Here is a 12,442-nt window from a genome sequence, read left to right on the forward strand (position 1 = left end):
CCACTCCTGGCTGAACTCCCCTCAGCATCCACGTCCTGCCGTCGCTGCTCTGCCAGTGTCTGCTGGTATGCTCTTCTTCTCCTCTAGATATCCAGCCATTTGTGTCTGTGTCTGTGTCTGCTTAAGGTTTTGGATTTATATGGGCACAGTATGGGGTGCGTGGCTGGCCGGAGTGATCTCGGAAAATGCAACATTTGGGCATGAAAACAGGAGTGCCTGTTCTCACTTAGGTCCGTGGGCACAGGCCCAAGGGTGCAGCCCTACCTGGGACCCCACCCCTCTCTACCCAGCACTTCCCTGCCCCCCTCCCATATCAATAGGATTATGCAGTAGGTGGTGATGGGGTGTTGTGACCTTTTGAAACTCTTATGAGATGTGCGTTTATCAGAAAAGAACTATGGGGATAATGAATCCTGGGATCTGAAACCCTAAATTTAATAGACTTTACAGAGGGTCTTAGGTATATCTGGCATGAACAAATGTCTTAAGTGGTAGATTAAATGGTGGGCAGTGTGAAATGATCAATTTCTTCATTTGCTTGGTAAGAAAACTAGCACAACCCTTACATAGTTTTGCTGAATCCAAAAACAAAATCCATTTCTAGATTTTTATATCACTTAAACTTGTTATGGTGCTTTCTCATCACATTTCAGCCTCACTTCTGAAATGAGGACAAACATTACTGTTTACATTTAGACAAAAGGAAACAAAAAGTGCTCTAGCAACTTTCTGAAGGTGATATTCCAGTTCAAAAGATTCTGAGCTATGCTACTATTTTAATGTCTGGTAAGTTCAGTAAATTGTTGAATGAAGGAGTTTAGTTGGGTGAGCTGAGAGAATGAGTAAAACATTTTCCATATCTAGATGATATGGTTTGACTGTGTCCCCACCCAAATCTCGAATTGTAGCTCCCATAATTCCCCCATGTTGTTGGAGGGAACTGGTGGGAGATAATTGAATCATGGGGATGGTTCCCCCCATACTGTTCTCACAGTAGTGAATAAGTCTCATGAGATCTGAAGATTTTATAAATTCGCTTGGCTCTCATTCTCTCTTGTCTGCTGCCATGTAAGATGTGCCTTTCGCCTTTGGCCATGATTGTGAGGCCTCCCCAGCCATGTGGAACTGTCAGTCCATTAAACCTCTTTTTTAAAAAAAATACCCAGTCTTGGGTATGTCTTCATCAGCAGCATGAAAACGGACTAATGCACCAGTCCAGCGTGTTTTTCCTATGCCTCTCACTACCACCATTTACAGCATCATTTGTAATTGGCTTTCTGATGTGTTTTCTCCAGATAGTAGTTGTATTGTTTTATTCTGGCTAATTTTCTCATATTTGAATTGTTTGATAGTTTTAGGATTCTGGGTAGAGGTTAAATCCATCTCCCATGTTCAAGTTTCTAATAAGCTAGTATAAGGATTTGAATTATGTGGTTTAAAATGAAATATAGTATTTCCACATGTAGACTTGCAAATAATTTACATAATGAACAATATTATATATTGGATGGATAATAGGAAAAATACTTATTTTCAAGGTTATCCAATCTTGTATTGGTAAAAACCAAGCATGCATTTCTAAACCGATTCTTGTTTCACTTGCTACTTCATGCACAGTGATGTAGGAATGGACTCTAGTTCCAGGAACTGTTGGTATTTTAAGATGAAGAACCAGGGAAGGCTATTTTGATTTACTGTGCAGGTGACCCCATGCCTCTAAGAAAATTGAGACGGAGTCTTGCAGTGTCACCCATGCTGGAGTGCAGTTGTATGATCTCAGCTCACTGCAACCTCCACCTTTCAGGTTCAAGTGATTCTCCTCCTCAGCCTCTGGAGTAGCTGGGATTATAGGTGTGCACCACCATGCCTGGCTAATTTTTGTATTTTTAGTAGAGATGGTGTTTCACCATGTTGGCCAGGCTGGTCTCGAACTCCTGGCCTCAAGTGATCCACCCGCCTTGGCCTCCCAAAATGCTGGTATTACAGGCATGAGCCACTGTGCCTAGCCAGAAAATTGATTCTTGATTCATGTGTTAAACTGTTGTCATTTGATTCTCGGTGGACAAAAAAATTCAGTTTCTCCTATTATATTCTCCCAGTGCAGAATACTTCTGTGACCTCTGGTCACCAAAATGTGTGGGAATTTCTCTCCACCAAGTAATCCTACAGATTCTTCAGCAGACAGCAGCTGGATGTCCTCTAATTCTGTTCAGTTCTGACACTGTCTATCTGGAGGTAGCCTAAGATCCCACAGATTGAGAGCTCAGTGCCACAAGACCACTCCTGACTTCAGAAGCCATTCATAAGGCCCTGGTTGTTTTACCTGTACTTCTGACTGACTGGCTGTAAATGAGGATTCCCATGACCCCTTCCTTGGGTTCAATTAATTTGCTAGAGCAGCTCACAGAACTCAGGGAAACACTTACGTTTACTGGTTTATTATGGGGTATTACAAAGGATACAGACAAACAACCAAATAGATGGAAGAGATGCATAGGGCCAGGCATATGGGAAGGGGTATGGCGCTTCTTTGCCCTCTCTGGGTGTATCACCTTCCAGGAGCCTCCATGTTTTTGGCTGCATGGAAGTTCTTCCAAACCCTGTCCTTTTAGGTTTTTGTGTACACATTATCACTTAAGCATGATGTATTATATCATTGGCTATTGGTAACCAACTCAACCTTCAACAACCTGAGGCTTTATCACTTAGGCATGATGTATTATATTGTTGGCTATTGGTAACCAACTCAACCTTCAACAACCCGAGGAGGGTAGAGAGTACTCAAAGTTCCAACCTTTTCACCCGGTAGGTTCCCCTGGCAACCAGCTCCCATCCTGAAACTATCTAGTGCCCAGCTGGTGCCCAGCTACCAGCCGTTTGATTAGTATACAAAAAAGTAATCACTCCAGAGATCCCACGGGTTGTAGGAGCTATATGTCAGGAAGCTGGAAGAAGACCAAATATATATCTTATAGTACAACAGATTCCTTATTTTTGTAGATTTGGTGTTATAAATTGGGGTTCCAATTCCATTTCCTATCTTAAAATGCCTAAAAACTGAACAGTAGAATTAGTGAGCACTCCAGAAATATTGTATATAGACAATTTTTGTGTATGATGGGATCCTTAATACAAAAGTTAAGTCATACACAGTCCTCTGTGGAGATTTTTTCTTCATGGATTGGAATGGTCAGGTTTTTCCAAATAGAAATCTAATGTAGTTTACCGTATACCATGTAAATGCTGTGTAAATAGTTGTTTTACTGTACTTTTTAGGGAATAATGAAAAAAGTCTGTACATGTTCAATACAGACACAGTTTTATTTTTTCCTAAATATTTTCAGTCTGAGGGTGGTTGAATCTACAGATGTGGAACCCATGGATACAGAGGGCCAAATGTGTATAAATAATTAATAATCAGTGCTTAGTGTTAGGTGCAGTAAGGGATATGTATTATAGAATGTTATGGAATTTGAGAGAAGGAACAGGTTTATTTTTCCATGTATAGTCAAATAAGTCATTTGAGTTGTGCCTCAAAGATTGAGTAGGATTTGGACATATGAAATTGATGGGGTTGTGTACTTTAGGCCTTAAATCATCGTATTTCCAGTATTATTCTTTGCTTAGTGTGAATAAGCCATGGATAACTTAAATTTTTTAAAAAACTAATGAATATAAAAGTATTCCATATGTATTGTGAAACATTTTGGAATACATGGACTACAGAAAAAAGAAACCCCATCTCTCTGCTTGGATAGCCACTGTTGACACGCAGTGAACTGCCTCTGCTGTCTGGTGCGTCACTTAAATGTTAGTAATTCTTAAGTATGAAATCATTCTATGGCCAGTTCACAAACCAGACCCATAAAATTTTAATTTATTGCATCTTACAAATAAAATATAAACTGAACTGAAAAATACTGTATATCAAGCAAGTTCTAAATGTAGTTACTCTGATTCCTACTCTTTCCTCAAGTTAATTACAGTATTTTGTAAGAAATATCCTATATTCAGGCTACTGATTTTGCTGTCCTGTCCTTGCCTCCTAAAGGAAGTTATTTAGTAAAGAAATGTTAGTGATGCTTAGCTAGGATCATATATTTTTATTTTTAGATTTAAGAAAAAGAAGGTTTTTTTTTGTTGTTAAAATACCTAATTCCTTTTTTAAAAAATACATTTTTTTTCTGACTGGTTCATATTTTTACTTTTTTATTGTGGTGAAATGTATGAAAATTTACCATTTTAACCATTTGTAAGTGTACAATTCAGTGGCATTGTGTTCACATTGTTGTGCAGTCATCACTATCCGTTTCCAGAACTTTTTCATTATCCCAAACTGAAACTCTGCATCCATTAAACATTAGGGCCCTATTCCTAACCCTTTACACCAGCCCTTGGCAACCACTATTCTACCTTCTGTCTCTATTATTTGAATATGTTAAGTACCTCATATTAGTGGAATCATACAGTATTTTCCTTTTGTGTCTTTGCTTATTTCACTTAGCATAATGTTTTTAAGGTTCATCCATGTTGTAGCATGCCTAGGAGTTTCATTTCTCTGTAAGGCTGAATGGATAACCTGCTGTATGTATGGTATATCCCACCTTTTGTTTATCCAGTCATCCACTGATGGACTTCAGGGTTGTTTCTGCCTTTGGACTATTGTGAATAACACTGCTATGAACATGTGTGTTTGAATGCATATTTGACCCTTCTTTTTATTTCTTTGGGGTATATACATACACAGGAGTAGAATTGCTGGCCCACATTGTAATTTTACATTTAATTTTTTGAGAAATCATCTTACTGTTTTCCACAGTGCCATACCATCTTACATCCCACCAACAGCGCACAAGTGCTCCAGTTTCTCCACACCTTGCGAACATTTGTTATTTTATCTTTTTATTTTTCATAATAGCCATCCTAATGGGTGTGAATTGGTATCTCAATGTGTGGTTTTTTTTTTTTTGGTTTTGCTTTTTTAGTTTTTATTAGTATTTTTGTTCCCCCATGCAGATCAATGTGGTTTTGATTTGCATTTTCCTAAAGACTTGTGATGGTGAGCATCTTTTCATGTGCTCTTTGGCCATTTGTATGTCTTCTTTCATGTTTGGTTGTATAGCCTAATCTCTTTTTCTGACCCACCTTCCCCTGGCATTTTCAATGCCATTAACAACTGTTCACAACCATAATTTTGAATGATTATGGACTGTCCTGCCGTATAGATTCTTCTATTGTAATGTTTTCCAAATGACAAGAACTTTAGGAGTAGAACTTTTAGGGAGTTTAATTGTATATCTTATGATGATGAACACCTGAGTAGATAAATCTTTTATTTTTAAAAGATTGATGGCTGGCTTTTGTCAAGGTTAGTTTTAGAATTCTTTATATGCTTCTATTTCCAAATTGCTTTTTAGAAGGATTGTTCTGCAGCAGATTTGCTTCTGACTGAATCCACTCTTTTCTCTACTTTGTAGGTGCTGATAAGCAGAGTAAAATTAGCTCGGAAACCTAATTCATCTGTCTGCTTTCCTTACAAATGTTAACTTCTCTAGCCTCACTCTCATTTCTGTTCTCCTCCTTTGTCCTTGTACCTTTATTTCTTCACCTCCATTCTAGTTGGAGTTTGTGGGGGAGCAGAGATTATACATTCAATATATCAATTTAGTCAGAGGTTTATACATTTCTAAAACCCTGGACACTAATGTGCATAGTCCACATTCTTAATATTTCACTTAGGAAAATCTCCATAGAGACAAACTGAATTGCATACTTAGAAAAGTTATGAGTTGAGGCTGGGTGCAGTGGCTCATGCCTGTAATCCTAGCACTTTGGGAAGCTGAGGTAGGAGGATTGCTGGAGCCCAGGAGTTCAAGACCAGCTTAGGCAACATGGTGAGACTCTCTACAAAAAATTAAAAAAAAAAAAAAATTAGCCAGCTGTGGTGGAATACGCCTGTTGTCCCAGCTTCTCAGAAGGCTGAGGTGGCGAATACGCCTGTTGTCCCAGCTTCTCAGAAGGCTGAGGTGGCAGGATTGCTTGAGCGTGGGAGGTCAAGGCTACAGAGGGCCATGATCATGCCACTGCGCTCCAACCTGGGTGACAGACACCTTGGCTGCCCCCCCAACATCCCCTGCCCCAAAAAGAAGGTTATAAGTTGAATATAGTTAATATTCTAGACCAGGGGTTTGCGAACTTTTTTTCTAAAGGGCTAGACAAGTAGTTTCGGCTTTGCGGCCACAGTCTTATGTTTTTCTTTTGTTCTTTCTTTTTTTTGGGCAACTTTTAAGAAATGTAAAAAACATTCTTAACTGAAGTCTGCAGGTTGGATGTGGCTTGGGCTGTACTTTGCTGACCCCTATTCTAGGTCTATTTGCACTGATCTTGCTAGGCAACATGACTCTTTTTTGATCATGAGATTCTTTTCTTAATGTCCATCTTAGTAGAGTTGCAAGTGCTGATACTGTCCAGGTGATTTGTTTTTTTTTTAATTTTTATTTTTGAATAAATGACTAAGAGGTAATATTATTTTAATTTTCAGATGGTGACCCTGATAACTATATTGCTTATTATCGGAGGGCTACTGTCTTTTTAGCTATGGGCAAATCAAAAGCTGCACTTCCTGATTTAACTAAAGTGATTCAATTGAAGATGGACTTCACTGCAGTAAGTATATCTCAACTTTCTTTAAAGGGGAACTTAACAGAACTTGGGGAGAGATAATTTGTTTCATAAGGTGAGGACTGGCATGCTAGACATAGCTGGAAGACATCAAAGCTACAGTGATGTCGTGGACTGAGGAACAAGAGAAATTCAAAGTCCCTAGAATCAAAGATCTGTGTGAAAGAGAACAGCGGGTACATTAGATGTTTTTTTTTTTCAGAAGTCTGGCAGTGATGTCAGCTTTGTGGTTTAGAAAGACAAATCTGTGTGGAGGATGGAGTGTGAGGCAAGATGTGAGGCTGAGACATGAGTTGATGAAGAGGCTGAATTAAGAGGCTATCAGGTGACTGACAGCAGTTGCACTTAAGGCTGTACCAGGAAGAATAAAGTGGGGATTACTTAATTGGGCTATGATTTGTGGTGACAATAAAATGCTAAATAGCAGAGACATCCCCTGGAACCAATCCACAAGCTTCAGAGGTGGAGAAACTTTTAGCCTAGTAGGAAATCCTGATGATTGGCAGGTCACCATAAAGGTTGTGACAGATGTGTGAACAGGGAGGGACTCATGAGGTAGAACTCAGGTGGGGCTTTCAGAGGCAGAATTGACAACCACTGACCAATTAGATGGTTTCAGAATTAATTTCATAGCCATTTATTACTTATTTCCTACTGTATTTCGAGAAGGATTTGAGATAACTGATTAGATATGGGGTGAATGTTTGATTTGAAATATTACTAATATTTTAAGATGGAATTCCCAATTCTCAAATATTTTTCAAATTTATCTTACCCAGCTAAGCAAGCACAACCTTTCACAAAGGTTAAATGGCTCATTTTCTTAGTATTATGATAGTTGGAGTGGCTTTTTTATGATAGTTTAATCTTGCTTTTTATTGTATTGATGAATTTAACAGGGTTAGGAAAATTTTATTTACTGTAAAAGTAATGTATGTAGGGTTAAGTGGAATATTAATGTGGCTTCATTGGTCATCCAGAGTTGGTATTCTTGAAAGAAACGGGATTACACACATTAGAAGAAGAGGAATATCAGATGAAGGGGGAGAAACTGGGTGCATGTTAGAAGGGAAGAGGCATTGGTAAAGTCCCAACTTACGCAACTTTTATTGTAGGGCAAAAAGTATTTTTAAAAATTGAGATATAATTTATATGCCATCAGACTTACCCTTTAAAAGTATTCAGTGGTTTTTAGTATATTCACAAGTTGTGCAGTGGTCACCACTAGCTACTTCTAGGACACTTTTATCGACCCCCAAAGAAGCCCTGTACCTATTAGTGGTCACTCCCCATTGCTCCCCTAGCTCCTGGCAACCACTTATCATAGATTTGTTTCATATAATGTAACATCATATAATGTTTGGCCTTTTGTGTCTGACTTCTTTCACTTAGCATAGTGTTTTCAAGGTTCATTCATGTAGCACATATCAATATGTCATTCCTTTTTATGGCTGAGTAATATTGTATGGATATATTATATTTGTATATTGATTTAGTTGATGGGAATTGGGTTATTTCCACTTTTTGGCTATCATTGTGAACATACATGTACAAGTTTTTGTGTGGACATGTTTTCAGTTTTCTTGGGTAGAACAAAAAGTATTTTTAAGGAAGCATACTTTAAGAAAAATTATACACATTCATTGGTTCCAGGAATTATTCTTGGTGTCAAGTCAGATGTGCACTGGAAAAATAAATACTTATTAATAATTTGTTTATTTAGTTTTATTATTCGTGTTTAAAAAAGATTTAGAAATCTATAATATTCAAGATAATCCCCTGCCCCCTTTTTTTCTAGGCAAGATTACAGAGAGGTCACTTATTACTCAAACAAGGAAAACTTGATGAAGCAGAAGATGATTTTAAAAAAGTGGTAAGTTCAATATGTATTTGACTCTAGGAAGATGTTATTTTGAGAGAACATATTTGACATTTTTTATATTATGACAGTTAATAGTAATTTTATAGCTAAGAGTCAATAGTCTTAGACAGTAAATAGAGAATAGCCAGATTTGTGTATTTAAGAATCACAAATCCTGAATTACTATTTGATGGCAGACATCAAAGAATCCTGTTAACAGTTGGAAGGTAAAGCGTACCCAATAGATATATAATCTTAACTCAGTTTATACAGCTTGCTTGTTCTGCTTTGTCCACCATGAGAATCTAAAGATGTCAGCTGAACTACTTTTAAAGCCCTTGTTAATCCTTATTAGGCTTTGGATCTATCCTTTTGGAGATCCTTCATTTGATTTGAGAGGAGTAATGAAACAGATTCTTTTTTTTTCTTTTTTTTATTATTATTATACTTTAAGTTTTAGGGTACATGTGCACAATGTGCAGATTTGTTACGTATGTATACATGTGCCATGTTGGTGTGCTGCACCCATTAACTCATCATTTAGCATTAGGTATATCTCCTAATGCTATCCCTCCCCCCTCCCCCCACCCCACAACAGTCCCCGGAGCGTGATGTTCCCCTTCCTGTGTCCATGCGTTCTCATTGTTCAATTCCCACCTATGAGTGAGAACATGCGGTATTTGGTTTTTTATCCTTGCGATAGTTTGCTGAGAATGATGGTTTCCAGTTTCATCCATGTCCCTACAAAGGACATGAACTCTTCATTTTTTATGGCTGCATAGTATTCCATGGTGTATATGTGCCACATTTTCTTAATCCAGTCTATCGTTGTTGGATATTTGGGTTGGTTCCAAGTCTTTGCTATTTTGAATAGTGCCGCAATAAACATACGTGTGCATGTGTCTTTATAGCAGCATGATTTATAATCCTTTGGGTATATACCCAGTAATGGGATGGTTGGGTCAAATGGTATTTCTAGTTCTAGATCCCTGAGGAATCACCACGTTGACTTCCACAATGGTTGAACTAGTTTATAGTCCCACCAACAGTGTAAAAGTGTTCCTATTTCTCCACATCCTCTCCAGCACCTGTTGTTTCCTGACTTTTTAATGATTGCCATTCTAACTGGTGTGAGTTGGTATCTCATTGTGGTTTTGATTTGCATTTCTCTGATGGCCAGTGATGATGAGCATTTTTTCATGTGTTTTTTGGCTGCATAAATGTCTTCTTTTGAGAAGTGTCTGTTCGTATCCTTCACCCACTTTTTGATGGGGTTGTTTGTGAAACAGATTCTTAAAAGGGAGTTTTGCAGTCATCCATTATGGCTGCTTTACAAAGTGTAAAGTGCTTTGGATTTGTTAGGGAATGTTACAGATTTTGTGTCATTGAAGGGGGTATATACTAAAAAATGATTTGGTTAGAGACACTTAGCTGGTCTTTTTATGCCCTCATTAGGCTTGTTTTAAAGACCAGCATTTTTGCTTTACATGGGTTTGCTCCTGGAATGGTCTAGAAAGGGTATATAAGCCACTGTTTATTATTTGCATTTTTTATAGTTTATGGAAATGCTTAGTTACTATGATAACCACTATGAAAAGAAAACTAAAATTTCTAACATTATCATAACCCTTGTCACAATACTCTGTCATCTGTGGATAAATCCAAAAACATTAGATTTAATTGTATTGGATTAGAAACTGCCTTGTGGTCTCAATAAAATTGGCTGTCATTTTCTTTTTATCTATCTCCCCTCCTACTTGGGAAGATGCTTGAGAGCAGGCTGAAGACTGGGTGGTGGGGAGGTGATAGTGCCGGAGTAACCTTTCCCTAGCCCAGGCCTTTGTTCAAAGAAGGTGTTGCATAAACATTTGTCAAATGGATGAATGAATTATAAAACATGAGAATGTGTTTCTGCTTCTAGCAGATGCTTAAATCTGTTACTTAGGTTTTTTTTTTTCCAATTAAACTTGAGAGTAGTTTTTTAGAAATAATTTAGGATATAGTTTTAGCACAAATTAATCCTTATTGGGCATTGAATGTATTCTTCTGGATTACTGAGATCTTGGTACCTTGGATATGCCTTGGGTTAATGTCTTTTCTGTGATCAGTATTAAAACTTCTCAGAAACAAGGAGGTGGACTCTCACAGACCTTCTACTTTTTAGATTGCTCTTTGGCAGTCATACTTGTAGTGTGTTCTTAAAGCAAACTATTTTTTTAGCTCTTACTGTTGTTATAGGGATTCTTCCATGAGAATGCATATCTGTCTTTAATAATCTTTTAGTTTTAATTGAACTTTTTACTGAGATAATTGTAGATTTTCATGCAGTGGTAAGAAATAATACAAATAGATGACAGGTACCATTTACCCAGTTTCCTCCAATAAGAAAGTTGTTTTTGTACCTATGAATTTATCTGTAGTGTAAAACTGTAGCACTGTATCACAACCAGGATATTGACACTGATACAATCTATCAATCTATTCAGATTTCCTCAATTTTAGTAGTATTCATTTCTTTGTTGCATGTATTCCATATACTTTATCACATGTGTTGGTTCATGTACCTGCCACCATAGTCAAGACACTGACTTGGTATTCTGTTACCCTGGGATCCCTCCTGTTACCCTTTGTAACCATACCAATTTCCATCCCACCCTGCTCTGGCCCCCTAGTCATACTTTCTGGCATCCACTAATTTGATATTCATTTCTTAAATTTTGACATTTCAAAAATCTTACATAACTGGAATCAAATGTTATACAAAAATCTTTTAGAATTGACTCTTTTTACTCAGTGTAATTTTCTGGAGATTTATCTAGATTTTTACATATCCTACTTAGTTTGTTCCTTTTAGATGCTGATGGACATTTGGGTTGTTTCCATTTCTTGGCTATTGCGAATAAAGCTGCCATGAACATTCTCGTACAGATGTTTGTGTGAACATGAATTTTTGTTATCCCTGGGATAAATGTCCAGGAGTGCAGTTACTGGGTTGTACGGTTATTGCATGTTTATTTTGTAAGAAAGCACCAAATTGCTTTCCAGAGTGACTGTACCATTTTACATTCCTCTGCATCCTTGCCGGCATTTGGTATTGTCATTATTTTTTATTTTGGCCATTCTGATAGATGTGTTACTATATTGTGGTTTTAATTTGGATTTCTCTGATTACTAATGATGTTGAACATCGTTTCCTGTGCTTATTTGCCATCTGTAAATCCTTTTCAGTGAAATTTCTGTTCATGTTTTCTGCTCATGTTCTAATTGGCTTGTTTGCTTTTTTATTGTTGTGTTTTAAATGTCCTTTATATATTTTAGATTCTTTGTTGGATATGTAGTTTGCAAATATTTTCCCTCAGTCTGTAGCTTTTCCTTTCATCCTCTTCACAGGATGTTTTATAGAATAAAATGTCTAATTTTTAAATTAATACAGAATATTTGTGCATATTTATGTATTTTTGAGGAACATGTGATGCTTTGTTACATGCATAGACTGTGTGATGATCAAGTCAGGGTATTCAGAATATCCATCACTGAATATTTATCATTTCTGTGTGTTGGGAACATTTCATGTTCTCTCTTCCAGCTATTTTGAAATAGACAGTATATTGTTAACTACCCTACTTTGCTATTAAACATTACCTCTTATTCTTCTTTGCTGTGTGTTTGTACCCATTAACCTCTCTTCATCCCCGCCTCCCACTGACACATCCTTTCCAGTCTCTAATGTCTATCATGTCTGTCATCCTACTCTCTAACTCTGTGAGATTAACTTTTTTTTTTTGCTCCCACATATATGTGAGAACATGCAATGTTTGACTTTCTGTGCCTGGCTTGTATTTCACTAATAACCTCCAGTTCCATCCATGTGGCTGCATATGAACATGATTTTAATTCTTT

At 37.3% G+C, this 12,442-nt stretch overlaps 1 protein-coding gene across 1 annotated transcript in view; it reads left to right on the plus strand.

The window, feature by feature from the left end:
* DNAJC3 (DnaJ heat shock protein family (Hsp40) member C3) overlaps window positions 1-12,442 on the plus strand; it is a 120,318-nt gene that overhangs the window by 47,290 nt on the left and 60,586 nt on the right. The window contains exons 3-4 of the mRNA XM_034936863.3: window positions 6,542-6,666; window positions 8,480-8,554. Coding sequence (XP_034792754.1) covers window positions 6,542-6,666; window positions 8,480-8,554 — 200 coding nt within the window. The remainder of the gene's footprint in view (window positions 1-6,541; window positions 6,667-8,479; window positions 8,555-12,442) is intronic.

The sequence above is a fragment of the Pan paniscus genome, chromosome 14, assembly GCF_029289425.2.
Source record: "Pan paniscus chromosome 14, NHGRI_mPanPan1-v2.0_pri, whole genome shotgun sequence".
Lineage (NCBI taxonomy): Eukaryota > Metazoa > Chordata > Mammalia > Primates > Hominidae > Pan > Pan paniscus.